Source organism: Oryctolagus cuniculus, chromosome 16, assembly GCF_964237555.1.
Source record: "Oryctolagus cuniculus chromosome 16, mOryCun1.1, whole genome shotgun sequence".
NCBI classification, from domain to species: domain Eukaryota; kingdom Metazoa; phylum Chordata; class Mammalia; order Lagomorpha; family Leporidae; genus Oryctolagus; species Oryctolagus cuniculus.
In genome coordinates, this window is record NC_091447.1 from 66,995,678 (window position 1) to 67,023,279 (window position 27,602).

Consider the following 27,602-nt stretch of genomic DNA (forward strand, 5'->3'; position numbering starts at 1 on the left):
CCCACGGAGTTCTCCCCAACACGTCCTGGACCCCCAGCGGGGCTCCCACAGGTGCACTCCTTGCCCCCACTCCTTCCCAGGGCCTGCCTCCCGGTGCCTCCCTTGGGAGAAGCCTACAGGGCCCACCTCCCTCTCCAGAACTAAGGGACCCTGCACAGCTGGACTGGACTTGGCCTCCATGCCATCCATCCCCAGCTCCTGGCCTCTGCAGCCCGCCCACGGTCAGGCCAGGACGAAAACCCCTGCGGAACCCCCCCCCCAACACGTGGTCACACCGCTGAGCCTCCCAGCCCCCGGGGGGCCCTGCTGGCCCCACAGTCCCCAGGTAACCCTGGAGGTATCCGGCCTCTCTGCCCCCAAAGCCAGACCACAGCCTGAGGTTTGCACAGGAAGTGAGAAGACCGCAGCAGCGCTTATTGAGCGCCTACTGCATGCATTTGCAGATGTCTGCCCAGCAACCCCAGCAGGCAGGGGGTGATTTCTATCGGGGCCATGTGACCGAAGAGGAAAAGTGGAGGGCAAGTCACAGGGCCCCAGATCTGGACGCGCGCCAGGTGGCCAAGACGGGGGGCCTGGAACCCACGGCTCCCCGGACGCACTCACCAGGCCAACGCGTGGCGGCCGAAGTCCTGGGCGCTGCGGAGCAGCCTAAGGCGCCTGCGGAAAGTTGGGGACGGGCTGGCGAAGAAGACGGGCGAGGAGGGCGGCGACCGTGGACGGCGGGCAGCGCGCGGGGCCGACGGCTCGGGCAGGAACGCCTCGTCCTCGGCTGCCGCCGCCGCCGCCGCCGCCGGGAAGGCCGCCGGCCGCAGCTCGGGGATGCGGCCCAGGCCGCGCGGCCGCGCCATGGCCGCGGGGGCGCGGGGCGGGCCCGCCTCGGAGGGCGCCGGGGAGCTGCGCCGCCCGCCCCGCGCGCGCCCCACGCAGGCCTGGCCGCCCAGCCCCGGGGCCCGCGGGCCGCACCCCGCCCCGCGGCGGCCTCGGCCCTTCCGGCTTCGCGCCGCCGGGGCCGCCTCCAGGGCAGGGCAGGGCGGGGAGGGGCGGGCCTGGGGCGCCCACACAGGCCGCGGCGGGGACTCCCCCGCAGACCCCAGGAACGGCCTGTAGTCCCTCTAGCGTCCCCACAACCCCCGGAAGTGCCCTCCGGGGCTTTCTGGGGTGACCCACAAATGCCCCAGTGGTGTTGGGGCCACACAGCCCCTCACACAGCTCCACAATGCCCGCAGCACCCTCACAGTACCCGAAACCTCCCCCCTCAGAACCCAAGGGCACCCCCAAATTCCTGGGATCCCGCACAAAACCCACAAGTGCTCTGAGAGAGGCCCCCACAGGCACAGGTGCACTGCGGTAGCTCTCCAGATCTCCCCACAAATCTAGCAGTGTGCTCACTGCTCTGGAGCCCCTCCTACAAACCCCAGGGGCACCCCAAGAATCCCAGGATGCTCCTGCAGACCCCAGTAGCGCTCCAAGCGCCCAGGAGAAAGTCCTTCCCATTCCAGGACCCCTGGCATCCCAGAGGCCCCCTAGGGTACCCCATCATCCCCCCAGGACCACAGAGCCATTCCCCAGATCACAGATGAACCCCCCAAATCCCTGAGGTCCCCACAGTCCCTGCGAAGTCCCTTCATCCCTGGGATAAGACCCCAACACAACCTCAGGAGTGCTACAGACTCGGGACCCCCTGTCACCACGTAGGTGGCACCAAAATCCTGGGGTGCCCCATGAACCCCTAGGGCGCAAACTAGATTCCTCCACAACTCCCAAGACCGTGTCAGACATCAAGCCAGACTCCAAGGTGCACCCACAATCCTTGGGGACAGGTCCAAGACATTCCTGATGGCGTAGGTTAAGCCGATCGGGATACCAGCATCCCGTACTGGATCACCTGGATTCGAATCCCAGCTCCGGTCCCACCCAATCCCCGCTTCCTGTTAATGCGCGCTGTGGGAGGCAGCGGGCGATGACTCCGGTACTTGGGTCCTTGTCACCCCCGTGGGAGACCTGGATGGAACTCCAGCTCCTGGCTGGAACCTGGCCCAACCCTGGCTGCTGCAGGCATTTGAGGAGTGAACCCACGGATGGTGGGGTGGGGGGGTGTCTCCGTCTTTCTCTCTGCCTTTCAAAAAAAAAATAAATAAAGACCCTTGCACAGGAAGCAAAGTTTAACTTTAAAAAGGGGGGTGAATCTATTTTTTAAACATTTATTCATTTATTTCAAAGAGTGAGAAGGAGAAGCAGAGAGAGAGAGAGATCTTCCATCCACTGGTTCACTCCCCAAATGGCCACAATGGCCGGAGCTGTGCCAATCAGAAGCCAGGAGCCAGGAGCTTCTTCCGGTCTCCCACACGGGTGCAGGGGTCCAAGGACTTGGGCCATCTTCTATTGCTTTCCCAGGCCACAGCAGAGAGCTGGATCGGAAGTGGAGCAGCCGGGACTTGAACCTGCACCCACATGGGCTGCTGGCACTGCAGGCAGTGGCTTTACCCGCTATGCCACAGTGCCCGCCCCTAGGATGAATCTATTTTAGTTACGGTGCCACCACTCTGAAATTCCTCCCCGCTTTGGCACCTGTCGGCTCTCACACCACTGGGCGCAGGGTCAGGTAGCCTAAGCTTGAAACTGACCTCTGGCATTTCTTAGCCATTCGATGGTGGGCAAATCACTTCACTGACCCTCAGTCTTCCCAGCTGTAAAATGGAAGTAATAATCATATCCACCTCCTGCATGCACAGGGTAAGGATCTGGACATAGTAAGTGCTCACTAAATGACAGTAATTATGTTAACAAATTTATTTTTAAACTGTATTTATTTGAAGTTATTAAAGCAGGGAGACAGAGAGAGGAGAGAGAGAGAAATCTTCGATCTGCTGGCTCACTCCCCAAATACCCATAATAGCAAGGACGGGGCAAAGCCAGGAGCTGGGAGCTCCATCCAGGTCTCTCATGTGGGTGGCAGGGACCCAAACACTTGAGCCATCACCTGCTGCCTCCCAGGGTGCACCTCGGCAGGAAGCTGAAGCTAGGAGCCGGGGCCAGAACTGGGAATTGAATCCAGGATCTCCCAATACAGGATGTGGGTGTCCTTTTTTTTTTTCTTAAGATTTATTTAGTTATTTGAAAAGCAGAGTTAGAGAGAGAGAGAGAAAAGTCTTCCATCTGCTGGTTCACTCCCCAGATGGCTGCAATGGCTGGAGCTGCGCCGATCCGAAGCCAGGAGCCAGGAGCTTCTTCCAGGTCTCCCATGTGAGTGCAGGGGCCCAAGGACTTGGGCCATCTTCCACTGCTTTCCCAGGCCACAGCAGAGAGCTGGATGGGAAGTGGAGCAGCAGGGACTCGAACCGGCACCCATATGGGATGCCGGCACTGCAAGCAGCAGCTTTACCCACTATGCCACAGCTCTGGGCCCCTGTGTGTCTTAACACTTTAACTGCTGCACCAAACTCCCACCCCTGAGAAGACATTTACCCAAAGCTAATTTGCAAGGCACTGTACTAACCCGAGGAGACAAAGAGCAAAGACAAGGACCATGATGATGAAGACCATGATGAGGATGATGATGATGGCAGCTAACCTTGAAAGGGTTTCCTGGGCAGTCTGAACCGCTAGCTAGTATCTCATTTAATCCTCCCCAAACACCCACGGGGTGCTACTATGGTCTCCATTTTATAGACGGGAAAACTGAGCCTTGGAGAGAAAAAAAAAAAGTCAAGGTTGCTTCAAGGTCACACACACGCAGCCATTGGTTGGGCCAGGTGCTAGGTCTGTCTGCACATTTTACTTCATTATTGCCTCTGGGGTTGACTCGGGAGGCATTTTTCCCCTAAAAAGATGCCACGCCCACCAACTGTTTACATCCTGTGTGTACAGTCGCCTCTCTCTCTGTGGCTTCTGCATTCTGATCCAACCAATCTCAGATGGCAAACCATTCAGGAAAACTTTCCGTCTGGGGGCTGGCGCTGTGTGGTACAGCAGGTTAAGCCTGCACCTGTGATGTCGGCATCCCATAGGAGCACCGGTTCAAGTCCCAGCTGCCCCACTTCCCACCCAGCTCCCCGCTAATGTGCCTGCGAGGGCAGCGGAAGATGGCCCAAGTGCTTGGGCTCCTGCACCCACATGGGAGACCCAGATAGAGTTCCAGGCTCCTGGCTTTGGCCTGGCCCAGCCCTGGTCATTGAGGCCATTTGAGGAGTGAACCAGCAGATGGAAGATCTCTCTCTCTAACTCTGCCTTTCAAAGAAAATAAGCCTTTAAATTTTTTTCTTGTCATTATTCCCTAAGCAATACAGCCTAGAAACTACTTAGGCAGCATTTATCTTGTAGGATGTATTGCAAGCCAGCCAGAGAGGACCCAAAGTATACAGGAAGGGGCAAAGAATTTCTATGCAAACGCTGTGCCATTTTATACACGGGACTTGGGGACACCTGTATACATGCCCTTAACGGGAGGTTTTTATCACCGCTCCTGTGCCCAGCAAGAACCAATTATCACCCGTGGAGGTGACAGCGCCTGGTTCAGAGCCTGAGGTTTCTCAGCCTCGGCGCTACAGACATGGGGTGTTGGGGGGGGGGGTGCGGGGAGACTGCTGGGCGGCCACTTAGAGCAGGTGCAGCGCACGCAGCCTTTAGCCGCTAGGGGTCAGTAACGCCCCTTGGCTTAGGTGGACTAAAATGTCGGCGGCTGTGCTACAGGACCGCGGGTCAGAACGCCGGCCCCAGGCCCAGGAAGATCCAGGGCCCCCACAGAGGAGGCACAGATGGGGAGCAAGGGCGGGCGGGCATCCTTGCTCGGCCACTCAGCTGTCCCTGCGCTGTTCTGCCTGCTCATTCCCCGACGAACCCTTGAGAGCGGGTTCTTGTCCCCAGAGACGGGAAGTGGCCTGGCCAGTCACCCATCCCGCCAGGAGCAGAACTAGATTAGGGACCCCGAGTGGTCTGGCTCCAGAGACTGCGAATTTAGCTACTAGGCTACACTGGCCTTTCCAACGGTCAGTTTCTCTCCATCGGTGGAGAAAAAAGCTGCCCCACACCTCCCTGCCTCACCTCCTCCCATTCACCGCCCCCCCCCACTCTGCCCCAGTACCTTTGCACAGCCTGTTCCTGCCGGCTGGCACCCTCTCGCATCAGACTCACAGCACCCTCCCGGGGTTTATTTAGGTCTCTGCTCAAATGTCATCCTCTTGGAAAGGCCTTCCCTGACCTCAGGGCCCGTCTTTTCTCCATCCCCCCCACGTGTCACCGTCTAAAATTATCTTCTGGCTCCAGTTGCTATTTTGCATCACGCTCTGGCCTGAGAGCCGCACACAGCAGCGTCTGGATGGTCCCCCAGCCCGGCTGAGCCAGGGCCCCTGCAGGTGCATCGGGCAAAGAAACTGGCGCACACCTGGGGAAACCTGAACTTGAACTCTTTGCGTCTCACGAGGAAAAACCGTGCGCGCAAACTCCGTGCTCCCTCGGGTCCAAAGCCCCAGTTTCCTGCAGGGGATCCGTTACCAGCGCCAGATGGGCTGGGTTTGCCGTCTGGGGGACGCCCCCTTTCTCTCTGCTGACGTCATCTGAGGAAGTGTTTGCTCCAAACAGCAGCTCCGGGCTGCCCGGCCCCGCCGCAGCCCGGGACGAGGGGGCGGGGACCAGTTCCCATTTCTCAGCCCAGCTTTGGGGACGCACTAGCGCTGCGCCCAGGCCACACTGTGCGTCAGCGGGCGGGCCAGTCGTCTCGTCTCGGTTTCCTTGGTAGGAGGAAGCACAGCTCCCGGGTCCTGGGAGGCCCCTGGCGTCCGCACCGGGGCCAAGCGCGCGGACACGGGACGGGAACTCGGTGTCCGCAACTTTCCCGCCCAGGTCGCCGCTGCGCTGGGCTAGGGGTGCGTGGTGGATGGGAGCCGGGGACCGGTCCCAAGCCCACCCCGCAGCCTGCGGTCGGCCGTCCTGGCGCCTGCTCCCCGCAAAGCGCTCAATATGCATGAAATAATAATCCGGGGCGCGGCGGCAGGGGCCGCGGCGGTGGCGGCTTGGCTTCGCTCGGGGACTCGCGTCCCGGAGGCGGCCCCCGGCGCGGAGCGCACACCCAAGACTGCGCTTTTCTCGTCGCCCAGCAGAGGGCGCGCGGAGGGGACCCCCCCCCCAACCCTGCTCCCAACACAGAGACAGGGACCGGGCGCCAAGGCACCAAGGCAGGCGCGGGCTAAGAGAAGTCAGAGATCACCGACCAGCCCGAGGCCTGCACCCGGTTGCCTCCACCCTCGCCTGGGACCACGCAGCGCAACTCGCTTCCATGGGGGCAGAGTTTAGGGTCCCAAGGAGGAGGGCAGATCGGTGCATTGGCCCAGCCCCCAAATCAGGCACCCACACCCCCCCCAACAAGTCCTCCTCTTCCTCCCGCTCCATCTGCCTCTTGACAGATCGTGGCGGTGCGTGACTCAGCCCCGCGGGGCGCCAGCAGCGCAGTCTCATGCATCCCCAGGTCTGGAGGGGCCGCGGGTGTGGGTGCCACCTTGCATGGGGGGGGAGCAGTGCCCTCTCTCTCTCTCTCTCTCTCTCTGGGGATGGCTGTGACTCAAGTTGGGGGGGGGAGCTCACTGGATGAACTCCAACGTGGGGTGCCAGAACCTGCACCCACCCCTCTGTGCACTGGCAGCGCCCCTCCCTGGAGAAACACCAGCCAGTGCTCAACTGACAGGGCCCCCTCCCCTGCTCCCCCTCCAGCGAGTGGGGGGAGGTTGCTGGCACCAATGGCCTCCCTCAGCCCACAGCACAGAGACCCAGAGAGAAACAGACACCTGAGCCCATGCCGGGGAGGGGGGGATGTGGTGTTGTTTTTTTTTTTTTTTTTTTTTTGGTTGCCCCTCCCTGTGTTGGCTCTGCCCCCACCCCCAGGACCGTTTCCTGGGCAGTCACTCGGAGCCCGGAGCTCAGCGAGGGCCAGACACTTACACAAAGACACACAGGCTGGGGCAGACCTGGGTGTGTACACAGACCCGCGGGAACTTTCTTCCTGCTCTGTGGGCCTCCCTGTCCTACAGGGATGTGGCACAGGTGGGCGGTGTGTGTGTGTGTGTGAGGGGGGTTCCTTAGAAGGAACAGGACCCACTCCAACACACACACACACACACACACACACACACCCCAGCCCCTCCTTCCCTCCCCGCCTCTGGTCTTGGCATTTCCTGTTGATTCCAGCTTTGTTTTCCTTCAACTTCTTTCCAGCTCCTTTTGGGGAAAATCAGGCTGTCCCCCCACCCACCCCCGCCTCGGGACAGACACTGGCCTCGTGGCCGGAGCAAGGGTGATGGGGCCGGGGGGGGGGGGCTGTGCATTGAAGGTGGGGATGACCTGGGCAGTTCTGCGGAGGGTCTCCGGAGAGCACCTACAAAGAACAGGGGTTCAGCCTCCTTCGGGAACTCCATATCCATGAGAAGCCTGACCCTCACGATCCCCAAGAGTCAGGCCCAGCACACGGCCTGAGCCGTCAATCAGTACCACCCAAGCAGGCAGAATCCTTAAGGACACCAGGTGATTCCAGCCCACGAAATACGGGCCCCAAACCCCAGCACCGGCTCTCAGACAAGACCACCTGCAAGGTGTCCCAGGGACAGCCCCACGGTCCCTGGCGTAATCCCAGCATGCCCCTGGGGCACAGACCCCGTCTCCCAGCCACTGTCCCCTGGGGAGCAGACACTGTGTCACCATCCCTGGGTCACCCTGTCACAGAGTCACAGCATCCCAGAGGCACACACTGTCACACACTGTCCATGTCACGACCACGCCGCCCTGGGGGCAGACACAGCCACTGTGTCACCATCACCATGTCCCATGGGGACGCTGAGTCGTGGAGTCACAGCACCCCCATGGCAGGCACAGTCATACTGTCACCACACTGTCCCAGAAGCACACAGTGACTGACCTCGGAGTACCAGGTCCCCACCACCAGGTCCTGGAGACACCGGACGACAGCGTCACCATCACGGATGGACCCCAGACGCCTAGGCTGAGCACCCAGCCAGGCACCCGCCGCTGGTCCCGCCGCAGCCAGAGATCATCAGACACCCCCTCAACACGCTGCACCCCAACTCTCCAGCCCCATGGGGGCTCCAACTCAACACACAGGGCCCCCTGAAACACTGCTCCCCCAGAAGACCTCTGGATCCCTGCCTGCCAGCTGCTACAGAGGAGTCTACAAATGCCCCCCAGAAAGTGTGGTCCCCCAAGCGGCCCCCCAACAAAGTGCCCCCAGGATACCCCATACACAGAGCATCTAGCTCCCAGCCCCTTGACCCCAGGAAAGTCCCCCCAAGACATACCCCCCTTTAGCCACTGTCTTGCCAGCGACTAAACAGACTGAAGCTGTGGCCCCTTCCCTAACCCAGACGCGGTTAAGGCCACACGTAGCATCGTGTGTTGGCATCGACCCATGGCCAAGCTCAGGTAGGAAGCCTCCTGTGCCACGCACGAGCAGGGGCCCGGGGCCAGAACGCCCCCCGCAGAGGACTGCCCCCCGCCGCCCCCGCCAGCCACACTGACCCCCGCCGCGCACAGCGCCCCCTGCGGTCGGCGGGACGAGCGGCGTCCTCGCTGCGCGCCTATCCGCCTATCCGACCCCGAGTCTTACCGCCTGCAGCTGCCTCCGCCCGCGCCGCCGCCGCCCGTGCCCGTGCCGTGGAAGGACGAGGGCCAGGACATGCGAGTGGAGCGCAGGCCGGGCCGGTCGCCGGTGTCCACGGCATCGGCGCGCTCGATGGGCCGGTGCGGCGTCCGCTCCGGCTCGGCGCGCTCCGCGCTGTCCGAGTAGCCGCGTTGCTGGATTCGGATGGGGGTCCGCGGCTGCCTCCACAGGTGCTGCGGAGGCGGCTTCAGGGTGGCCTGGCCCTCCCGGGGCCCGGGCAGAGACAGAGACAGGCTCCTCTCCGAGGGGGCGGCCGGGGGCTCCATGGCGCCGGCCCCCACCTGAGCCCCGCGTTGGGGTGGGGGGGGCGGCCCGGCCTTTTCCGAGCTGCACCCCGCTCAGCTGCGCGTGAGTCCACCCGCCCCGGGTCCGGCCGGTGCGCCCGGCCTCAGTGGGGCCATGGCGCCCCGGGGACAGACCCGGGGGCGCTGCGGGCCGATCGCCCGCGGGCCGGGCGCCGCAGCTTCCTGTCGGCTCCTGGCGCTCGGCTCCGAGCCCGGCTGCGCTCTCCGCGCTCGGCGCCCCGCTCGGCGCCAGCCCCGGCTCCCCCGCCCCGTCCCGCCCCTCCCTGCCCCCCGCCCGCCGCGGCTGTCAGCGCCGCCCCCCTCCTCCTCCGTCCGGGCCAGTGGGGGGCAGCCACCCGAGGAGGGGGCCCTTCCCGCCCACGCACAGCCCCGCTCCCGGCGGGGAGGGGGCGCCGGAACTCGGCTCTCTCCGGAGCGCTCTGCCTAGCAGCGGCGCGCACGGACGCTAAGGAGTTAAACGGTTAATCCGATCGGAAAGAAGACACCCGACTGGTTGCCGGTGTGTCACTCAGTCCGTCCATCACGGCGGGGGCGGAGCCCGGCGCTGGCGTGTCCTCGCCGCTACCCCGGGTCGGTGGGAGGTTTTGGGGAGTGGTCCGGGTGCCAGGGGCGCGGTGCGTGCAGCGGGCAGCAGCGGCGTGCGGGGGACACCTCCTGCCTGTGGGCCGGGGCGTGGGGATGGCGCGCGCCTGGGGCGCTGTGTGCGGGCACGTGGTCCCTTCCGAGGGTTGTCTGTGTTTTCAGTGTCGGCTGGAAGTGTGTGTGCGCACGTGGTTGGCTGCTGCCGCCTGCCTGTTCCTCTGGATCTCGCTGTGGATCCGTGTGTGTCTGTGGGTGAGGGATGCGTGCGCACGTGGGCCGCCTGTTTGGAGGGTGTGCGCCTCTCCGGGGTCCGTCCCGGTGGCCTGGGCGCTGTGTCTGTATTTCCCACTTGTGTGTTGTGGTCAGCGCGCGCTCGCCGAGTTGCGCGCGCGATTTGGCCTCCGTCGTCGGATAGGTGCTGGGGGGCGTCTCTGTGTGTTGGGGTGTGTGGTGTAGCCTGAGGCCTCTTTGGGGTGTTTCTGGGGTGTGTCCATTTGGTTGCCTTGAGTGTGTGTGGCTCCAAGAGGACACCCTGTGGCTGCCGACACCCCCAGGAGCCCGCCCACTCCTCTAGGTATCGCTGCCTCTCCCAAAGCTCTTCTGCGGGAGGTAAACTGAGGCAGGACCCCCCCCACCCCCCGTGCCCTTTTCAGGCGAGTAAACAGCCGAGCCTCCTCCCCACAGCCCCCGCCGCTAGAGCCCCCCTTCGGGCACCTAAATTGGGAGTCGGCGTGACTCACGCTCCCGCCTCCCCCAGCGCCGCGCCGAGCAAGCGAGCAAAAGAGCGAGCGGGATCGAGAGCGCGCGCCCCCTGCCTCCCCGCGCTCCGGCCGAGCCCCGGCGGCGGCTGCGGGGCTGGTGGGGGAGCGCACCGGAGCCAGTGTGCCACTCCCCAAGCGCATCCGTGCTCGGAAGCCAAGCGGTTTCCGTGCCCATTCTGACGACCGCTCCCCCCACCCCGCGCTGCGTGCGTCCCCTCTCTTGGGCTCCCTCCCCACCCCCCGTCTGCCACCGCCCTCCCCCTCCGCGCTCTTCTGTATTTTTAAAAATAATATGTGCCACTCTCCAATCCTCACGGCCCTTTTCTCCCCGCCAGAGGGGGCTCCAGGCGTGGGCGAACGCTGAGCTAGAGCCAGACCCCCGCCGGCAGCCAAAGGGCATCCCACAGGCCAGACCTCCCGTCCCCTACGTCGCTCAGGAACTCCCCTCCCCCACCAAGTTCACACTCAAAAGCGGCTTCTAGGAAATCTGCTAGGGCTACGGGTCCTCCTTGGATCATTTAAGGGTCCTGGGCTGAGCCCAGTTCCTGCAAAGTGGGGGTTGTAGCTTTGGCCAGTGCACCTGCCCCGGGGTGGGGGGGCCTGGGTTCCCCAGGTCCAGTGTCAGGCCAATGCCAGGGCTGCTAGTTGGGGCTATGGCTGAAGCCCCCAGCACCCGAACCAAAGCGGAGGCCTGCGGGTGCACCTTGGGAGAGAAATGACAGTCACTTCCTCTCTCTGGAAATGAGCTACTGCATCGTGACGACCCAAGCAGAAATCCTGGAGCCCTCCAGTTGAGTGGACTGGGAGGGGCTGCCGAGAGAGAGAGAGAGAGAGAGAGAGAGAGAGAGAGAGAGAGATGGCAGCCAGCAGCCAGGGCCAGCTCAGCTGTCTAGCTTTCCAATCATCCTTGCGCCAAGACGTGTGTTGGGGTGCCCTGGGAGGACCCTAGATGAGAAACACCAAGGAAGTGCAGGGTGTAGCTGGGTAAATCTTAGATCTCCGCGGGAGATGAGAAAAAAAAAAAAAAAAAGCCAGTGCCCGCCAGGATCCCACCGTGCCCACGAACGCCTGCGAGCAGCCCAACCCTCCCAGTAGGGGAAGCGGAAGCAGGTGAGGTCAGACACTGGCTCCGCAGCCTGCCCCAGCTCCGAGAATTCGCAGGGCAAAGGGAGGGTTAGGCTGAAACCCTGCCCAGCCCCCTGCTCAGCGGGCAGAGTTGTGGCTGCCCGGCCGGCCAGGCTCCAGCAACAGTTCCAGGGACTTCTGCAAACACACAGGCAACCTGGAGCTCCGGAGGGGCTGGCTGGCCCTCTGCCCAGGCCACCTCCCAGCCTGCACCCCCCGAAGTCCACTCCCCCATCACCCCCCTACCACCACCCCCCCCCCCCCGCCAGCCTACCTGCTGACCTCCGCCCTGGTGATGTAGATCCGCGGCGGGATGAGCAGCGGCAGCGTGGTGGGCCGTGGCGGCAGAGGGACCCCAGGGTCCGAGGGCTCAGGCTGCGTCCAGCCCAGGCCGGGACCGGACGAGAGGCGGCGGCGAGGGCGGCGGAGGTCGGCCCCCAGCATGTTGGCACGGCCAGGCTCGGGGGTCTCCCGGGGCCTCTGAGGAGCGACAGGGACGGGGATGGGGGCGTGGCCTGGTCGGAGCGCTCTAAGCCCCTCCCCCCAGAACCACCTACCCGCCCCTCCCGTCCGAGCCACTCGCTGGACCCTCCCCTGCTGAGGGTGCCTTTTCGCCCCCATAACCGTGGCAGGGCCCCCCTCTCGTCTCAACCCGGGGCCCTCCGCCCTTCCGTGAGACCCCTTCCAGACATCAACCAACTCAGGGTCTCTTCCCACCCTCCACGCTTTGAGAGCCCCCCTCTTGGCTTAAATGTCAGGGGTCCCCACCGCCCCCTCCCCACACATCCGAGACCCTTTGCAAAGCCTCACCCCCAGAGCCCCGCTACCTCTTCACCAAAATCCTCTGGGCACTTGAGAAATCCCATGGGAGACCCCGCCTCCTGCCCCTGGGGCGCAGTGGACTCAGCCAAGTCAAGAAACTGAGGCACGGGGCCGGGGCCGGACACGGCCGCGGACGCCAGGGGGCGCCCGTGCCCCTCCCCGGAGCCCCGACCCTCGCACCTCATTCCCGCTCGCGGCCACCGCCAGGGAGCTGCGGCTCCTCTTCATCGCTCCGGCCTAGCGCGCCGTGGCGGCTGCGGAGCCCATGCCGGCCCGGGACAGGGCCTCCTGCAGGACCAAGCGAAGGCACCCGCCATTAGCGCCCCGGGGCGCCCCCTGCCGGCCGCGCCTGGAACCCGCCCCTCGCCTATTGCCTCTCCCGGGGCATGACGTCAGCGGCCGGCTGACGCACTGCCCGCGGATGACGTCCCCCACCGGTTGCCAAGACGACAGCTGACGCACGGCAGAGCTGCAGACCGCGTCCATGCTCGGGATGGCCGCTGGGGGGGGGCCGGGGTCTCCCTAGAGCCCCCCCACTCGCCTCTTCCCGCGGAGGGGGGGGGGTTTCCCTGGCTTGGGAATCCCACGGCAGAGAAGCGCGCGCGGCGTGCGGTCCGAGCCGGGGGCCGGAGGAAGCGTCTCCTCCCGGCTGCCAGGCTGTTATGCCTGAGCCCGAAATAGCCGCGCTGTGCGGGGGCCGGGCGTGGAGAGACGGCGGCGGCTGGGGCGCAGATGGGGGGCGCGCAGACAGACAGCGCCGTGTGGAAGCTGGAGCAGACGCGGCTGGCGGCGAGGGGTGCGCTCGGCGGCCGCCTCCGAGCCCGGTGCGCGCGCCGCGGCCTCGCCGGGACCCTCCGGCGGCGCGCGCGACCCCCGCGCGTGGCCGTGAGTCAGGGTCCTGTTCTCTCTGAGCCTCCGCCGCCGCGTCTCTGGGGGCGGTGGGAATGGTACGGGGGAGGGGGCTGTCCAGGTGACAATGACATGAGCTTGCACCATGCGTCGGGGGCGCTCCGTGAGCGCTCTGGAAATGCGCCCGCGGGAGCCTCTGAGAACCCAGGACGGGTCTCCTCCTTGCTCTGCCCTCACATGGCTCGCAGGAAAAGCCAGCCCTCAAACGCGGCCCTGCAGAGCCCGCCCAGGCACCTCCCCGCCCTCAGCCCCAGCTGCACTGGACACGTGCAGCGTGCTGCAGCCCCAGGGCCTTTACACATGCTGCGCCCGCCACCTGGAGGTCTTTGCCCAAACATCCACAGGTCTCTCACCTCCTTCGGGTCTCCGCATCTATCTCACCTTTTGGGGCATGCGTGGCTTCTCCCCGCAGTAGATTATCACCTGCGGGAGTGCATGAATGTTTTGGCTTTCGTTCCACGTCCTAATGTCAGTGCCCGGAATGCAGCCTGGAACGTGCCTCCCAGATTCTTAATAAATATTTGTTCAATGTCTGCGAGTGATTTATAATCTATAAATCTATAAGCGTATCTATAATGTTCCTTAGCAGAACTAGCTTTGCCCCCTACTTTGCCACTTCTTTCTTTAAAAAAAAAAAAAAAATGTTTGTGCTGGCGCCGCGGCTCACTAGGCTAATCCTCCGCCTGCAGCGCCGGCACACTGGGTTCTAGTCCCGGTTGGGGCGCCGGATTCTGTCCCGGTTGCCCCTCTTCCAGGCCAGCTCTCTGCTGTGGCCCGGGAGTGCAGTGGAGGATGGCCCAGGTGCTTGGGCCCTGCACCCCATGGGAGACCAGGAGAAGCACCTGGCTTCTGGCTTCGGATCGGCACAGCGCGCCAGCCACAGTGGCAATTGGGGGGGTGAACCAACGGAAGACCTTTCTCCCTGTCTCTCTCTCACACTGTCCACTCTGCCTGTCAAAAAAATTTTTTTTTAATTTAAAAAAATGTTTGTTTAGGGGCCAGCGCTGTGGCATAGCAGGTAAAGCAGTGCCTGCAGTGCTGGCATTCCCTATGGGCGCCGGTTTGAGTCCTGGCTGCTCCTCTTCCAATCCAGCTCTCTGCTATGGTCTGGGAAAGCAGGGAAGATGGCCCAAGTCCTTGGGCCCCTGCACCCACGTGGGAGACCCGGAAGGAGCTCCTGGCTCCTGGCTTCAGATTGGTCAGCTCCGGCTGTTGTGACCATTTGGGGGAGTGAACCAGAGGATGGAAGACCTCTCTCTCTCTCTCTCTCTCTCTCTCTCTCTCTTTCTCTCTCTGTCTGCCTTCTTTGGCCATGCCCAACCCAGGAGCCAGGAGCTCCATCTGGGTCCCCCACGTGGGTGTCAGGGACCCAAGCACTTGGGCCAGCTTTGGCTGCTTTCCCAGGTGCAATAGCAGGGAGCTGGACGGGAAGTGGAGCAGCCGGGACTCGAACCAGAGCCCACATAGGGTGCAGACGCACCCACCATGCCAGGGCACGGCCCCTTGTTGAAGGTGTTTGAGCGGGGATTTTTCACTTACATTCCCTTACAGACCCTGTAAGTCCTGTATCGGGTCCTGGTGATATCCCAAGTGCCCAGAACATCCCATGGGAGGTACTCTAGATGTATGGGATGAAATGAGGGAGGGCGTGGACATGAGAGGGGCCTCCCGGGGCGGGGAGGGGGAGGCGGAGACTCCCGCCACCACCCCCCTCACTGTCTGGAGAAACGTGCAACTTTGCAGAAGTCAACCTTGGCAAAGACTCAGGCGGGGGGTGGGGGGGCAGGAAGTGGGAAGGGGTGCCTCTAAGCCGACTGGGGAGGCCGCTCCGGGTGTCCAGATGGCACCAGGCTCCGGCTGGGAGAGATGCCTCATCTGTTACTCCGCCGGCCAGGGCCCTCAGCCACCAGCTCAGCCTGGAGTCCCTGGTGCTGCTCTATGCGGACGGGGAGCAAACCAGAGACAGGGGGAGGTGGCTCAGTGGCTGAAGCAGAGCAGGGAGAAAATTCTGAGGGGTTCCAGGCACACGGCACACACCGGCACACGCATGCGGGAGCCCTCACACATGGCCGTGCACGTGCGACTGGCAGGTGGAACTTTCTAGAAGTCTGGCCATGGTGGGGTTGAGACCAGGCCCTACGTGCAGGAGCGAAAGACAGGGAAGTGGCAGCCGCAGACGTCTGTGGGACAGGAGGAGGTCTGGGCCTTGGTGAGACTGCGTGTGCCAGCAGCAGGAAGCCATCCTTCTCAGGGGGGATGCGTGCAGGTTCCCCGGGCAGGGAAGGTGGGTAAGACCACACGTCGGTCCTGGCTCCAGCTCCCAAATCCAGCATCCCCCTAGGGGGCCCTGGTTCCCCAGGGACACTGTGCAGCTTCCACCATCGTGGGCCTTTGGGGAGTGAGCCAGTGGGTGGGACTTCTGTCTCTGATCATAGAGGGGAAAGGAAAAGGGGGGAGGGGTGCAGGGTGAGCACAAATCTTGGCTGTCCGTGTGGCCTTTAGGCTGTTGCGTCTAGCCGCAAGATTTGCCTGTGTGGGACTGAGGGTGTGCATATTCCAGGAATAATTCAATTCCACTGGGACATCTCTGTGCACCCAGCCTAAAGTTGACTCCTCTCCTGCCGTTCCCTCTCTCGTCATAAGACCTCCACGCCCCTTACAGTGCTACTGACAATTTGTTGTTATAATTTGTTTGCCTATACTATTTCTTTGCTGTTTTCCCCAGTACATATTAGCTCCATGGAGCAAGGATTTTTTGCACCTAGAATATTGTAGACACAAAATAAATACCAGGGGTCTTTAAAGAAATTCATGAAACACGCATATTATATATATAAAAATTTGTGCATTGGCCGGCATGGCAGCTCACTAGGCTAATCCTCCTCCTGCAGCGCCAGCACACCAGGTTCTAGTCCCGGTCGGGACGCCGGTTCTGTCCCGGTTGCTCCTCTTCTAGTCCAGCTCTCTGTCGTGGACCGGTAGGGCAGTGGAGGATGGCCCAAGTGCTTGGGCCCTGCACCTGCATGGGAGACCAGGGAAAGCGCCTGGCTCCTGGCTTCAGATTGGCACAGTGCGCTGGCCGTGGCGGCCATTTGGGGGGTGAACCAATGGAAGGAAGACCTTTCTCTCTGTCTCTCTCTCTCACTGTCTAACTCTGCCTGTCAAATAAAAAAAATTGTGCATGGATTTAAAACACTTTTGAGAGACAGAGCCAGTTTCCATCTGCTGGCTCCTCCCTCCCCCAAAACCCATAACAGCCTGGGCAGGACCAAGCCCTAGGGAACTCAATCCAGGTCCCCCAAGTAGGTGGCAGGAGCCCCATCACTTGAGCTGTCACTGCTGCCTCCCAGGGTCTGCTTTATTAGGAAGCAGAGCCAGACACAGAACCCAGGCTCTCCTCTGCAAGCTGGGGGCCCCTCAGAGGCCCAGCCAGAGGCTCATCTGGGAATCTAATTTCACCTGAACTTTTGGAAGTCCCGCCTACTTGTTGAGTGGGTGCATGGAAGTCCCGCCTACTTGTTGAGTGGGTGCATGGAGAGCCGGTGAGCCTGGTGCATGGTGGTGTGCGTGTGTGTGCGTGTGTGGGTGGGTGTGTGGGTGTGCACTGGCCGAAGTCCAGAGCTCCTGGAAGGCCCTATGCCTGTTCCCATCTCTGTCCTTTCCTTTCTCAGCTATTTCCAGCCATACCTGCGGCCACACTGGCTTTATAGGGGCGATGACATGGGGGGAGGGCCGGAGGCGGTCGCGGGCACTCCCCTGCCTCCGGTGGAAAATGCGAGGGGGTTGGATGGGTTCCTGCTAAGCCTCCTCTGAAATCCTGAGAATCCAGTCCTTACTTAATCCCATGGGACGCCTTCACCATTCAGGGACCACCTACCGCGTGCCCCGCACTGTTCTAGACCTGACCCTGCAGGGGTCAGCGAAGGAAGCAGGCAGACAGGAGGCAGAAATGGCATTTAATCCCCCTCTCTCATCGTCAGGGAATTTGTGCTTTTCCCCGGGACCTCACAGCCTCGCCAGCCGGGAGCAGCGCCCCCTACTGGTCAGCGCCACGGCCCGGCACACAGTAGGCAGCTAATCAGCATGCAATGACCTGGGAAATGCAATGCGGGCGCACGGGCAGCCAGGTAGCAGGTAGCGCGCGGCCAGACCCCCAAGGTGTGCCAGTCCCCACCTTGCAGGTTAGGAGACTAAGGCTCGGGAGGCAAAGGGCTGGGTGAGGGGGTGAGTGTGGGGTGCGGCGGCGGCAGCAAGGGTAGCCCCGGAAAGCACCCCAGTCCTCCCTGCTCCCAGCACACGGGAATGAGAGGGCAGTGCTGATGGGGGTGCGGGGGACTGGGGGGTCCCGGGGGGCTGGGAGGGCAGCGCTGACGGGGGGGGTGCTGGGGGGCTGGGAGGGAAGCGCTGATGGGGGTGCGGGGGGCTGGGGGGTCCCGGGGGGCTGGGAGGGCAGCGCTGACGGGGGGGATGCTGGGGGGCTGGGAGGGAAGCGCTGATGGGGGTGCGGGGGGCTGGGGGGTGTCGGGGGCTGGGAGGGCAGCGCTGATTGGGGGTTGCTGGGGGGATGGGAGGGAAGTGCTGATGGGGGTGCGGGGGGCTGGGGGTGTCGGGGGACTGGGAGGGAAATGCTGATGGGGGTGCCAGGGAGCTGGGAGGGAAACGCTGATGGGGGTGCCGGGGGCTGGGAGGCCCACGGACGCTGGAAAGCACCTCGGGTCTCTCTCTGGTTCTCAGTCCCCGAGGCTGGAGATGATGCCACATTAGGAAATGTTTGGCGCGGCAAGGGGACCTTCCGGCGCCGGGTCCCCGGTTCTGGGAGCTGGGGCTCCTGGCACCCCGTTCCGCTGGGGCTGGGCAGAGAGAGACCCCTTGAGCCTACCTGGGAATCCCGGGCATCGGGGGTCCTTCCTCACATATCCCCGGAGTCTGACGGCAGGGCTTCGGGGAAGGGGGTGGTCTTCCTGGGGGCTCCAGGGAGGTCCCCCTCACCGTTCTAGACTCCTCCCGGGCGCCGGACCCACCCCCTGCCCACCGCAGCTTGCAGCCCAGAGCTTACCTTGGAAGGGGGCTGGGGAAGGGACGCCCCGCCCTCTCCGGCGGGGGGAGGGGGCGGGAAGGGACTGGGGTGCCCAGACCCTTTGTTTGCTGGTGTGTGAGTGTGAGTGTGAGTGTGTGCGCGCGGCGGTGAGACCCGCCGGGGTGTGAGTCCGTGCGCGCGCGTGCTCGGGCCGTGACGGCCACGGAGGAGCTGGACTGGCGGCTGGAGGGGGGGAGGGGGAAGCGACGGGGACTCCCCCGCCCCCGCCCGCCCACTCGCGGGTTTGAATGAAAAGCGAGGGGGAGGGGCGGCGGAGGGAGGGCGCTTTTGGTCCCGATGGCCACTCCCCCTCCCCAACGGGCCGGGGAATCCCTCCCCACCCCCACCCCCATGGAGCGATTTTTATTCTCTCCAGGGACCCCCCACTATCTACAGAGGCTCTGCGAGGAACTGGGGAGAGGCGTCCCAGACACAGGTGGCCGGAGCTCCTCCAACTCCACTTGACCCTCGCGGAGCACCCCTTAATCTGAGATAATCCTGGCCCGAGGCTGCAACACGGCCTTTTATCCCTGCATCCGAGAGTGGGTGGAGCCGTGGAGCAGCGCGCGGCCCAGCTGCCCCGAGCTCGGGGCAGTGGCATCCTGAAGCCGTTCTGGCCGAGGGGAGGGGTCCCAGCCGAACGGGGAGGGGCGACGAGCAGCCCCAGACCCGGACGACGAGGAAAGCCCCCTACCGCCCCTCCCCAGTCCCCTACTGGGCCGGAGGCCAGCAGCACTGGCCACTAGCTGGACATTTGGCGACACCCAGCGGCCGTGCGTGGGGACGCCACGCAGGGCGCCCGAAAACCTTTTGGGTGATTCCAGAGGGGGGGTGTGCGCGCAAGTCGTCTCTCACGAGTGGCGGGCACCGGGGGCTGTGTGTGGTCCCAGCGCGGGAAACCCTGCCCTACCGTCGACCCCCTCCCCTCCCCGCCACGTAGGACAGGATCTTACCGCCGCTCGCTTAGACCCCTCCACCACGGCAGGGTCTCGACCCCCCCTACTCGAACTGGGGAGTCCCCTCGGGTCTCGTGCCCCTCCCTAGCCCGGAATCCAGTCCCCCACCTTCAGGGGAGCTGGGTGGGGGTGGGGGTGGGTCTTCGAGTCGAGGCCCCGCCCCTGCGGTGGCCTCGGGCTGATGTCACTGCGGCTTGGCCAACGGGACAATCCAGCCCCTCAGTCTCGTCAACTGCCCCAGCGCAAACGCCCCCCGGGGAGGGGGCGGCAGGAGATGAGAGGCGCTCCTGGCTGCCGCGCTGCCCTGTAGGCCCCCCAGGAGGTGCCGGGCAGAGTCTCCCTGCCCAACGAGGCGGGGTCTCGGCGGGAACTCCCTGGCCCCTAACACGTGCGCAGGTCCCTTTAAGGCGGGCTTGGTCGCCAGGGCCGCCGCCGCCGTTACCAGGGATGTGACGTCACGCGCGGGCGGGGGCTGCGCGCGCGGGCGGAAGCGGAAGGGGCGGGGCTCCGCGGGCCGAGTGTCCAGCGCTGCCGCCGCCGCCGCCGCCGCCGCCGCCGCCGCCGCTCGAGCGGGCGCGGGCTGGGCCGTGGAGGCAAGATGGTGGACTACAGCGTGTGGGACCACATCGAAGTGTCCGACGATGAGGACGAGACGCACCCCAACATCGACACGGCCAGCCTCTTCCGCTGGAGGCACCAGGTAGAGCGCGCGTGCCCGGCCCCTGCCCCCTTTCCCGGGACCGCTCCAGAGTTCTGACCGCGGGTACTGCCCAGGGGACCCCGCGGTTGTTGACGCCCGGGATTCCAACCTCACGGTTTGGAGTTTCCCGCCCCTCGATTCCACGCCGGGGCTCGGGGAGCGCTGGGACCCCCACCCCCACCCACCCCCAGTCCCTGCGCGCGACCCCTGGGGCCGCCTTCGGATTCTGCACGGGTCTCTATTAACCCTTGAGACGCCCTCGGTCTGTGTATTCCCAGGGCCACCGGGGGGGGGGGTCCCTCGCCTGTAGGAACCTCTGCCGGCATCTGAGGACACCCCACCCCGCCTCACCCCTGCCCCCAGCCTCATCAACCCTGGGACGGGCAGGTGGTCCCTGCTGGCAACTCAGGGACCCCATGGTCACCACCCCCTCTTTGACGTATTTGCCCACGACAGAGCCCCCAGAGCCAGACCCCAGAATCCTAGCCGTGAGCAGCCCGTGGCTTCCCACCCATCCTCCCGCCCGGAGGTGCTCACCCCGCAGCTCGCACGGAGCGCGCACCTCCCAGAAGCTTCCAGTAGGAATTCCCGTCCCGGGCCTCCCTTCTGGCAGACCTGTATCCAGAAAGCCCTAGAAGGGCCCTGCCCCATCCTTCCGGGATGTGGCCTGGGGCCTGCTTCTGCCTCCCGGGCCCACCCCCAAACCTTTCCTTAAAGCGGCCGTCTCCTGGGGCGTGCACCTGCTGTGCGGGAGTGTGGGAAGAAAGTTCCAGCCCTTCTAGTTCTATTTATTATGAAATATTTAAGACCTCCGCAAGGCTCCCCAGACTATTTCTGTCGCGTAAAGAGGTTAATCTTTACTCTGGCGTGGAGAGCGGGGTGGGGGCCGCCCCATTTCCTGGCCGGCTGCTGTGGAGGAGGGGCGGGGTGCCCGCCCAGCCCCCAGCCCCCTCTCCAGTTTGCGAGGTGGGGGGAGGTTTGTGATCTCTCTGAGCGCTGCAAAGCTGAGCTAACGCGGCGCCCGCTTCTGGAAAGATCCTGGTGCAGAGACTGGGATGGAAAAGTTAGAGGTGGCCTGGTGGCTGCCACTCTGGGTTCCCGGAGAGGTGGGCGTTTGCCCGCCGCCCTGGGCTCTGCACCCACTGCCGGCTCCGGTTCCCACTGCCCTTCCCACTGCCCCGGGAGGCAGCAGGGACGCCTCAGGGCCCTGGGCCCCCGCCACCCACGTGGCGGACTTGCTTTGAGTTCCTGGCTCCCGGCTTCAGCCTGGCCCAGCCCCAGCCCTTGTGGGCATTTGACGTGATGATGGACTAGCAGCTGGGAACTCTGTCTCTGCCTCTGAACTTTAAAAGATGGAGGCCGGCGCCGCGGCTCACTAGGCTAATCATCCGCTTGCTGCGCCGGTACCCCAGGTTCTAGTCCCGGTCGTGGCGCCGGATTTTGTCCCGGTTGCCCCTCTTCCAGGCCAGCTCTCTGCTGTGGCCCGGGAGTGCAGTGGAGGATGGCCCAAGTGCTTGGGCCCTGCACCCACATGGGAGACCAAGAGAAGCACCTGGCTCCTGGTTTCGGATCAGCGCGGTGCGCTGGCCGCAGTGGCCATTGGGGGATGAACCAACGGCAAAGGAAGACCTTTCTCTCTGTCTCTCTCTCACTGTCCACTCTGCCTGTCAAAAAAAAAAAAAAAAGAAAAAGAAAAGTGATATTGCTTATTTTGTTGCCAAAAATTTGTAACCAGGAATAGTCCTTTCGAGGCACTGGTTTTCTGTGAACTTTTTGAATCCAACTTATATGCCTGAATTTCAGACTTTTTGCACCCCGCTAAAGTTGCCTTTTGAAAGATTTATTTACTTTGCTGAGCCAATTTTTTGGTGAAGACTTATTTAATTTTAAAGATTATCCATTTCTTCTTTTAAGTTTTTTAATTTAAGATTTAGTTTATTTGAAAGGCAGAGTTACAGAAGGAAAAGGAGAGATGGAGCCGGTTTGCTCCACAAATGGCTGCAAGAGCCAGGGCTGGGCTGATCTGAAGCCAGGAGCCAGGAGCTTCCTCCAGGTCTCCCACGCGGGTGCAGGGGCCCAAGGGCTTGGGCCATCTTGCACTGCTCTCCCAGGCCACAGCAGAGAGCTGGATCAGAGTGGAGCAGCCGGGACTCGAACTGGTACCCATAAAGGTGCTGGCGCTTCAGGCCAGGGCTTTAACCACAGCACCAGCCCCAAAAGTTATCTTTTATAATGTCATTTCTCCATGAAATTTTTTTTAAAGATTTTATTTATTTATTTGACAGGTAGAGTTACAGACAGTAAGACAGAGAGAAAGGTCTTCCATCCGTTGGTTCAACCGCCAAACGGCCACAATGGCCGGAGCTGCACCGATCCGAAGCCAGGAGCCATGTGCCCCCTCCTGGTCTCCCGTGCGGGTGCAGGACCCAAGCACTTGGGCCATCCTCCATGAATTTTTGAAGCAGCATTCCAGGCGTGGCCAGTTGGGTTGGATTCAGCTCCTGGATTATTGGCACGCCAGCCAGCCGCTCGCTAGCTCTGGATCCAAGCGTATGCCCGGGACCCAACCCGTGGGGGTCGATGCCAGGGTTTCCTGATTTATGGATTTTTAAAGACGTGTTTATTGGAAAGGCAGAGTTGACAGAGGAGGAGAGAGTCCATGTGCTGGTTCCTTCCCTAAATGGCTGTGACAGCAGGGCTGCTCCAGCTCTGCCCTCTGGCTTTCCTGATGCGCGGCCAGAGCTCAGATCCTCGGGCTCTCGCCTGCTGCTTTCCCAGGTGAATTAGCAGGGAGACGGATCAGGAGCGGAACGACTGGGAGTTTTTATTTGAAAGAGTTACAGTGAGAGAGAGAAAGAGGAGAAAGATCTTCCATTCGCTGATTCACTCTCCAAATGGCCGCAACAGCCGGGGCTGGGCCAGGCCAGAGCCAGGAGTTTCTTCCTGGTCTCTAAGAATTTGGGCCGTGTTCCGCTGCTTTCCCAGGCACATCCGCGGGGAGCTGGATGGGAAGTGGAGCAGCCGGGACTCGAACCCGCGCTCCACTATGGGATGCCGGCACTGCAGGCAGTAGCTTTACCTGCCGCCCCACAACGCCAGCCCCCACCGTATTGAGTCTCTCGTGTCTGTGTATTTGTTTAGATTGTAATTTATACAGTCCATAATGCTCTGGGCAGGAGTGACTGTCTGCATCGTCACATAGGTAGTTCTTGCTGTGGTCAGAAAAGACGGCATGGATTTCGGGAGGGGACGAGTGCCCCGCTCCCTGACCCCCTTGCCCAGAGAGAGCTGCCGTCAGTGGCGCCTTCCAGGGCTTGCACGCCACCGAGCGCCCACGAGCCTCGGTGGCCCCATCTGCAGGGCACAGGGGCAGGGACACGAGCGCACCCCTCTGGCCGCCCTGGCTTCCGAGCAGGGGGCCCGTCACAGCCCCTCCCGGCTGAGAGGCGCAAAGCCCAGGCCGGGCCGGCCGCCGCCCCCACCCTCACCGCCTCCTGAAAGCCATTTTTAGCCTCCGCCTCCCTGGCGGCCACTCAGAGGGCACACAGAAGCCGGGAGGAGACAGGCTCCTGTTGCCACCCAGAGCCAGCCGGAGTCCCTGGGAGGTGGCAGGACGGCACCCGGGCCCGGGGCGGGGGAAGAGGGGCAGAGGCCAGCAGCTTTCTCGAGACACCTGTGGTGTGGGCCGTCTTGACCCCTGACCCCTGGAGGTTCGCCGAGCCATCTGGTTGGGCATCAGAATAGGGTGCAGGCCTCTGGGTCCTCCCTGACAAGTGCCCGCCCTCTGCTGGAAGTGGGGGTGGGGGACACAGGCCAGCAGTGAGTCAGCCACTCATTCTGGTGGACAGAGACAGCCGTGGTAACAATGGGACGGGGCCTTGTTGGCCGAGTGCCCCGCCCTCCGGGCTCTCAGTGGCCCCGCAGTGTCCCGTTTCTCAGAGGGGAAGACCAAGGCCTGGGGTCGAGGGGCCCGGCCAAAGTCGCCCCGCCACGTGGCAGGGGTGGAGCTGGGTGCTGTGGTGATGCGGCAGCAGGCACCCCCAGTCTCCGGTGGAAACCCAGTTGCACACTCGGGGGGGGGGTCACTTCTGTAAGCCCCAGAGAGCGAGCTGGTCCCCGTGCACTCCAGGAGGGATGCCCAGGAGTGGCAGTGTCCTGGGCCTGTTTGAGGTGGGCGGGGTGGGCAGGCGTGGGCCGCAGTAGTGACCTGCAGCCCATGGCGGAGGGCCTGGGCCCAGGAGGCAGCAGCTGGTGGCCCCAGTACTCAGGTGCCTGCCAGCCACGTGGGAGACCTGGACGGAGCCCTGGGCTCCCCGCTTAGGCCTGGCCCGCCCTGGCTGCTGCAAGCATCTGGGGAGTGACCCAGCAAACACACAGATCTCTCTCTCTCAAATAAATAGTTTTTGTTTTGTTTTGAAGATAGGCAAGGCTAAGCCATGCTGTTTGGCTGGCCAGGTGTGTCAAGTGCATTTTTTTAAAATGGGGTCATTGGAAAGGCAGAGAGAGCTTGCTTGCACATCCGCTGGTTCGCTCCCCGAATGCCCATGGTAGCCTGCTGGGCCCCGAGGCGCCAGGGGCCGCATGCGGAGCGACCTGGGGGCGCCTAGGGGAACCACGGAGAGGTGGGGCCCAGCGAGGGGCTCAGGGGTCCACCTGAACCCAGACTTTCCAAGATGGCGCGGCAGAGGGGGCCGTGGGCAGAGTACGGCAACCTCTGAGCCTGGATTGGCCGGGGCCGGTGACCGAAGGAGGCGCATTAGCAGCTCTGGGTGGAGCGGTACCGCCGAGCCCCGGTGGGGAGCCCCGGTGGGGAGCGGAGAGGGCTGGAGGGGAGGGGGTGGGCCAGGCGGGGCCGTGCCCTCAGTAGGTGAGCCTGGAAGCTGGGAGACCAGGGCGCGCGCAGAGGCCGCGCGGACCCTTCGCGGGGCGCTGGGGGGCCGGGACGAGCCGCTGCTGTGTGCCCGCAGGCCCGGGTGGAGCGCATGGAGCAGTTCCAGAAGGAGAAGGAGGAGCTGGACCGTGGCTGCCGCGAGTGCAAGCGCAAGGTGGCCGAGTGCCAGCGCAAGCTGAAGCAGCTGGAGGTGGCCGAGGGCGGCCAGGCCGGCCAGGCCGAGCTGGAGCGGCTGCAGGCCGAGGCGCAGCAGCTGCGCAAGGAGGAGCGCAGCTGGGAGCAGAAGCTGGAGGAGATGCGCAAGAAGGAGAAGAGCCTGCCCTGGAACGTGGACACGCTCAGCAAGGACGGCTTCAGCAAGGTGCGCGTGCGCGGGCCGCGGGGCTGGGGGCGGCCGCCGGGGGGCGGGGGGCGGGGCGCGTGTGGAGCCTGCCTGGGGGGCCCGGCGGAGGACGCACCCCACCGGCGCCCCCCTCTGATCTGCCCGAAGGCCCCCGCGCACGCTCCCGCCTCCTTGCTGCTCATGGCGCCGTCGACGTGGACGGGCTGGGCGCGGCGGCCCCGGCCTCCGCGCTCGGCTGGGCGCCCCCAGCCCACTCCCCTTCTCACCCACCCGCAGAGCATGGTGAACACCAAGCCCGAGAAGGCGGAGGAGGACTCGGAGGAGGTGAAGGAGCAGAAACACAAAACCTTTGTGGAGAAGTACGAGAAGCAGATAAAGCACTTCGGTGAGTGGGGGGTTGGGGGGTGGGCGCGTGGGGGCGGGCCCCCCGGGGCGGGCAGGGCGCGGCGCCCCCAAGGCCTCACCAGCACCCACGACCGCCTCCCCGCAGGCATGCTCCGGCGCTGGGACGACAGCCAGAAGTACCTGGCGGACAACGTGCACCTGGTGTGCGAGGAGACCGCCAACTACCTGGTCATCTGGTGCATCGACCTGGAAGTGGAGGAGGTGCGCGGGCGGGGCCGCCAGGCCGGGGCCAGGGCAGGGCGGGGGCGCGCCGGGCCCGCGAGCGCCCCCTGGTGACGCGCCGCGCCGGTCCTCCTCCGCAGAAATGCGCGCTCATGGAGCAGGTGGCCCACCAGACCATCGTCATGCAGTTCATCCTGGAGCTCGCCAAGAGCCTCAAGGTGGACCCCCGGGCCTGCTTCCGGCAGTTCTTCACCAAGATCAAGGTGGGGGCCCGGGTGGAGGCCAGGAGCTGGCCGCGGGGGCGGGACTGGAGGGAGAGCGCCCTGGGCGGGGTGGCCCCGGGTGGAGACCAGGAGCTGGGCTCTGTCGGGGTGGGGGCGGGGGCCGAGGGACGGAACTGGAGGGAGGGTGCTCTGGGCGGGGTGGCCCCGGGGGTGGAGACCAGGAGCTGGGCTGGAGGGGAGCGGGGGCGGAGGGGCGGGACTGGAGGGAGGGCGCCCTGGGGATGGAGACCAGGAGCTGGGCTCGGGGGCGGGGCCGAGGGACTGAGGGACAGGACTGGAGGGAGGGCGCCCTGGGGGGATGGCCCGCGGTCACGGCCCGCTGGCTCCTAGACGGCCGACCGGCAGTACATGGAGGGCTTCAACGACGAGCTGGAGGCCTTCAAGGAGCGCGTGCGGGGCCGCGCCAAGCTGCGCATCGAGAAAGCCATGAAGGAGTACGAGGAGGAGGAGCGCAGGAAGCGCCTGGGCCCCGGCGGCCTGGACCCCGTGGAGGTCTACGAGTCCCTGCCTGAGGTGAGTCCCTGCCTGAGGTGCGCGGCGGGGCGCGGCTCCAGGGGGGGACGGGGCGGGGGGACCCTGACCCTGACCCCGCCCCGGCCCTGACCCGGCCCTGCGCCCCCAGGAGCTGCAGAAGTGCTTCGACGTGAAAGATGTACAGATGCTGCAGGATGCCATCAGCAAGATGGACCCCGCCGTGAGTGCCCGGGCTCCCTCGGGTCTCCCAGGCGGGCGCGGGTGGGGGGCCGGGCCGGGACAGCGCCGCCTCACGGCCGCCCTCCTCCCCGCAGGACGCCAAGTACCACATGCAGCGCTGCATCGACTCCGGCCTCTGGGTCCCCAACTCCAAGTCCAGCGAGACCAAGGAGGGGGCGGGGGTGGGCCCCGGGGACCCGCTGCTGGACGCCGCCCCCAAGGCCGGCGCGGAGGAGGACACCAGCGCCTGACCCGCCGCCGCCGCCGCCCGGAAAACACAATAGATGCCCTCTTCCCAGCTCCCGCTTCTGTGTCCGCTGCTGCCCCCAGCCCCGGGGGGCCGCCCTCCCCTCCCCCGCGCCCCCCCACCGCTCGTCCCACTCTGCTTCCACCCAAGGGGCTTCCCCGGCTGCCCCCTCCCCGTCAGCGCTATGCCAAAGGCCCCGGGGTCCGGGGAGGGGCAGGGGTCGCCACACTGGTCCGCTGGGCGGGGGGAGGGTCCCCAGCCCAGGGGCCGCGGGCTCTGTTTTCTCTGTTGGCTGTCGAATCTTCTGTTTGGAAAACAGCAGTGATCTTCCAATAAAGGATTTCAGACGCTCGCCGGGGCCACAGATGGGGCCGTGGGCAGAGCCCTGTGCTGGGGTGGGGGAGAGGCCTGGGTGCCTGTTGGCGGCCCTGCGGGAGACGCCCAGGGTTTTGTTTGCCCGCTGATTGGAACCCCTGCATCTCAGAGCCAGAATCCTCTGCCCTCCGTTCTCTCCCGCCCCTGGCCTCTCTGGGGCCGCTCACCCCACAGCCCGCATTCGGCAGCACCGCCCCTGAGGGCACTAAATCCTACAGCTGTCCCGGCCTCCTGCAGGGCCCCCACGGGCCGCCAGAGGGCGCCTGTGAGCCGACGCGTGGCGCAGGTGCGTCTGCTCACAGCCCT

The 27,602-nt window shown here is 64.2% G+C and overlaps 2 protein-coding genes across 6 annotated transcripts in view; one reads left to right on the forward strand and one right to left on the reverse strand.

Moving 5' to 3' along the window:
- The window catches only part of PDE4A (phosphodiesterase 4A), a 39,342-nt gene extending 20,048 nt beyond the window's left edge, over nucleotides 1–19,294 (reverse strand). The window contains exons 1-3 of one of the 5 annotated variants that reach the window (XM_051838135.2): nucleotides 19,194–19,294; nucleotides 12,435–12,542; nucleotides 11,707–11,912 (exon numbers count right to left, since the gene is read on the reverse strand). In XM_051838135.2, coding sequence (XP_051694095.1) covers nucleotides 11,707–11,912; nucleotides 12,435–12,482 — 254 coding nt within the window. In that variant the 5' untranslated portion in view covers nucleotides 12,483–12,542; nucleotides 19,194–19,294. Of the gene's footprint in view, nucleotides 1–603; nucleotides 864–8,605; nucleotides 9,040–11,706; nucleotides 11,913–12,434; nucleotides 12,543–13,516; nucleotides 13,533–18,042; nucleotides 18,058–19,193 lie in introns of those variants that run through there. The other 4 variants (XM_070059172.1, XM_070059171.1, XM_051838134.2 and 1 more) reach the window with 4 other exon arrangements.
- A 401-nt stretch (nucleotides 19,295–19,695) lies between these two features.
- On the forward strand, nucleotides 19,696–27,273 carry CDC37 (cell division cycle 37, HSP90 cochaperone). Its single transcript, XM_051838140.2, has 8 exons — nucleotides 19,696–19,896; nucleotides 24,864–25,148; nucleotides 25,407–25,515; nucleotides 25,621–25,736; nucleotides 25,838–25,960; nucleotides 26,312–26,494; nucleotides 26,604–26,675; nucleotides 26,770–27,273. Exons 1-8 carry the CDS (start codon nucleotides 19,795–19,797, stop codon nucleotides 26,923–26,925), a joined length of 1,146 nt encoding a protein of 381 aa, XP_051694100.2. The 5' UTR covers nucleotides 19,696–19,794; the 3' UTR covers nucleotides 26,926–27,273.
- Nucleotides 27,274–27,602: the final 329 nt, after the last annotated feature.